This window comes from Procambarus clarkii, chromosome 63 (assembly GCF_040958095.1).
Source record: "Procambarus clarkii isolate CNS0578487 chromosome 63, FALCON_Pclarkii_2.0, whole genome shotgun sequence".
Lineage (NCBI taxonomy): Eukaryota > Metazoa > Arthropoda > Malacostraca > Decapoda > Cambaridae > Procambarus > Procambarus clarkii.
The window spans coordinates 2,060,630-2,063,836 of record NC_091212.1 but is presented as its reverse complement, the minus strand read 5'-3'; the positions used below and the strand labels follow the sequence as shown (position 1 = coordinate 2,063,836).

Genomic DNA, 3,207 nt, shown 5'->3' with positions numbered 1-3,207 from the left:
ACATGATGGCCTGGGCTGAGGTAGACATATGAGAGACATTAAACATGATGACCTGGGCTGAGGTAGACATATGAGAGACATTAAACATGATGACCTGGGCTGAGGTAGACATATGAGGGACATTAAACATGATGGCCTGGGCTGAGGTAGACATATGAGAGACATTAAACATGATGGCCTGGGCTGAGGTAGACATATGAGAGACATTAAACATGATGACCTGGGCTGAGGTAGACATATGAGAGACATTAAACATGATGGCCTGGGCTGAGGTAGACATATGAGAGACATTAAACATGATGGCCTGGGCTGAGGTAGACATATGAGAGACATTAAACATGATGACCTGGGCTGAGGTAGACATATGAGAGACATTAAACATGATGGCCTGGGCTGAGGTAGACATATGAGAGACATTAAACATGATGACCTGGGCTGAGGTAGACATATGAGAGACATTAAACATGATGGCCTGGGCTGAGGTAGACATATGAGAGGCATTAAACATGATGACCTGGGCTGAGATAGACATATGAGAGGCATTACACATGATGACCTGGGCTGAGATAGACATATGAGAGGCATTAAACATGATGACCTGGGCTGAGGTAGACATATGAGAGACATTAAACATGATGACCTGGGCTGAGGTAGACATATGAGAGACATTAAACATGATGGCCTGGGCTGAGGTAGACATATGAGAGACATTAAACATGATGACCTGGGCTGAGGTAGACATATGAGAGACATTAAACATGAGGATCTGGGGTTTGGGGTAACAATGGAGAAGACCAAGTGGCGCCCATGAGAGGCTACTCCTCACACCCATTCACAAGCCCTTATACTTGTCCACCCATGGCAACAACCTTGCCCCACTCACTAGCCCATATACTTGTCCAACCATGGCAACAACCTTGCCCCACTCACAACCCCATATACTTGTCCACCTATGGCAACAACCTTGCCCCATTCACAACCCCATATACATGTCCTCTCATGGCAACAACCTTGCCCCACTCACAAGCCCATATACTCTGGTACAGTATACCATGCCATGTCCACCCATGGCAACAACCTTGCCCCGCTCACAACCCCATTTACTTGTCCACCCATGGCAACAACCGTGCCCCACTTACAAGTCCATATACTTGTCCACCCATGGCAACAACCTTGCCCCACTCACAAGCCCATATACATGTCCACCCATGGCAACAACCTTGCCCCACTCACTAGCCCATATACTTGTCCAACCATGGCAACAACCTTGCCCCACTCACTAGCCCATATACATGTCCACCCATGGCAACAACCTTGCCCCACTCACAAGCCCATATACATGTCCACCCATGGCAACAACCTTGCCCCACTCACTAGCCCATATACATGTCCACCCATGGCAACAACCTTGCCCCACTCACAAGCCCATATACATGTCCACCCATGGCAACAACCTTGCCCCACTCACTAGCCCATATACATGTCCACCCATGGCAACAACCTTGCCCCACTCACAAGCCCATATACATGTCCACCCATGGCAACAACCTTGCCCCACTCACTAGCCCATATACTTGTCCACCTATGGCAACAACCTTGCCCCACTCACAAGCCCATATACTTGTCCACCCATGGCAACAACCTTGCCCCACTCACAAGCCCATATACATGTCCACCCATGGCAACAACCTTGCCCCACTCACAAGCCCATATACTCTGGTACAGTATACCATGCCATGTCCACCCATGGCAACAACCTTGCCCCACTCACAACCCCATTTACTTGTCCACCCATGGCAACAACCTTGCCCCACTTACAAGTCCATATACTTGTCCACCCATGGTAACAACCTTGCCCCACTCACAAGCCCATATACATGTCCACGCATGGCAACAACCTTGCCCCACTCACTAGCCCATATACTTGTCCAACCATGGCAACAACCTTGCCCCCACTCACAAGCCCATATACATGTCCACCCATGGCAACAACTTTGCCCCACTCACTAGCCCATATACATGTCCACCCATGGCAACAACCTTGCCCCACTCACAAGCCCATATACATGTCCACCCATGGCAACAACCTTGCCCCACTCACTAGCCCATATACATGTCCACCCATGGCAACAACCTTGCCCCACTCACAAGCCCATATACATGTCCACCCATGGCAACAACCTTGCCCCACTCACAAGCCCATATACATGTCCACCCATGGCAACAACCTTGCCCCACTCACTAGCCCATATACTTGTCCACCTATGGCAACAACCTTGCCCCACTCACTAGCCCATATACTTGTCCACCCATGGCAACAACCTTGCCCCACTCACTAGCCCATATACTTGTCCACCTATGGCAACAACCTTGCCCCACTCACTAGCCCATATACTTGTCCACCCATGGCAACAACCTTGCCCCACTCACTAGCCCATATACTTGTCCACCTATGGCAACAACCTTGCCCCACTCACTAGCCCATATACTTGTCCACCCATGGCAACAACCTTGCCCCACTCACTAGCCCATATACTTGTCCACCTATGGCAACAACCTTGCCCCACTCACTAGCCCATATACTTGTCCACCCATGGCAACAACCTTGCCCCACTCACTAGCCCATATACTTGTCCACCTATGGCAACAACCTTGCCCCACTCACTAGCCCATATACTTGTCCACCCATGGCAACAACCTTGCCCCACTCACAAGCCCATATACTTGTCCACCCATGGCAACATCAGTGCTGGAGTGTGGGACTTGGTGTTTTGTTCAGGCTCACACACACTGGCATGATGACAGGTCATGGTGGGAACGCCCAGGTCTCATACACAGTAGTAGTAGTAGTAGTAGGGATGAAACATTAGCAGGCCCAGTTTTTTTTGTGGGGGAGGGGGGGGAGGTTCCGCTTACGCTTCAGGGGTTATAGGTCAATTTTAGATTTGGCTCGCTAAGGTCTTAAAGAGTTTTTATGGGGGAAATTTCTGGACAAATGGGCCAGCTAAGCTTTTAAAGAGATGTTACGGGGGAAATTTTAGATAAAAGGGCCCGCTGAGTTCTTAAAGAGTTTCTGATGGGGACAATTTGAAGCAAAAATCCCTCATTCGTTCTTAAAGGATTCTTATGGGAGATATTGAAAATAATTTCAGACATAATATAATCATAGAGGTTTGTTAAGAAAATGTTATTGAAAAATTCGGCGAC

General features: G+C 48.9%; 1 protein-coding gene across 1 annotated transcript; it reads left to right on the top strand.

Moving 5' to 3' along the window:
* Window positions 1-1,934: 1,934 nt before the first annotated feature.
* On the top strand, window positions 1,935-2,339 carry LOC138354444 (uncharacterized). Its single transcript, XM_069308635.1, has one exon. It carries the CDS (start codon window positions 1,935-1,937, stop codon window positions 2,337-2,339), a length of 405 nt encoding a protein of 134 aa, XP_069164736.1.
* Window positions 2,340-3,207: the final 868 nt, after the last annotated feature.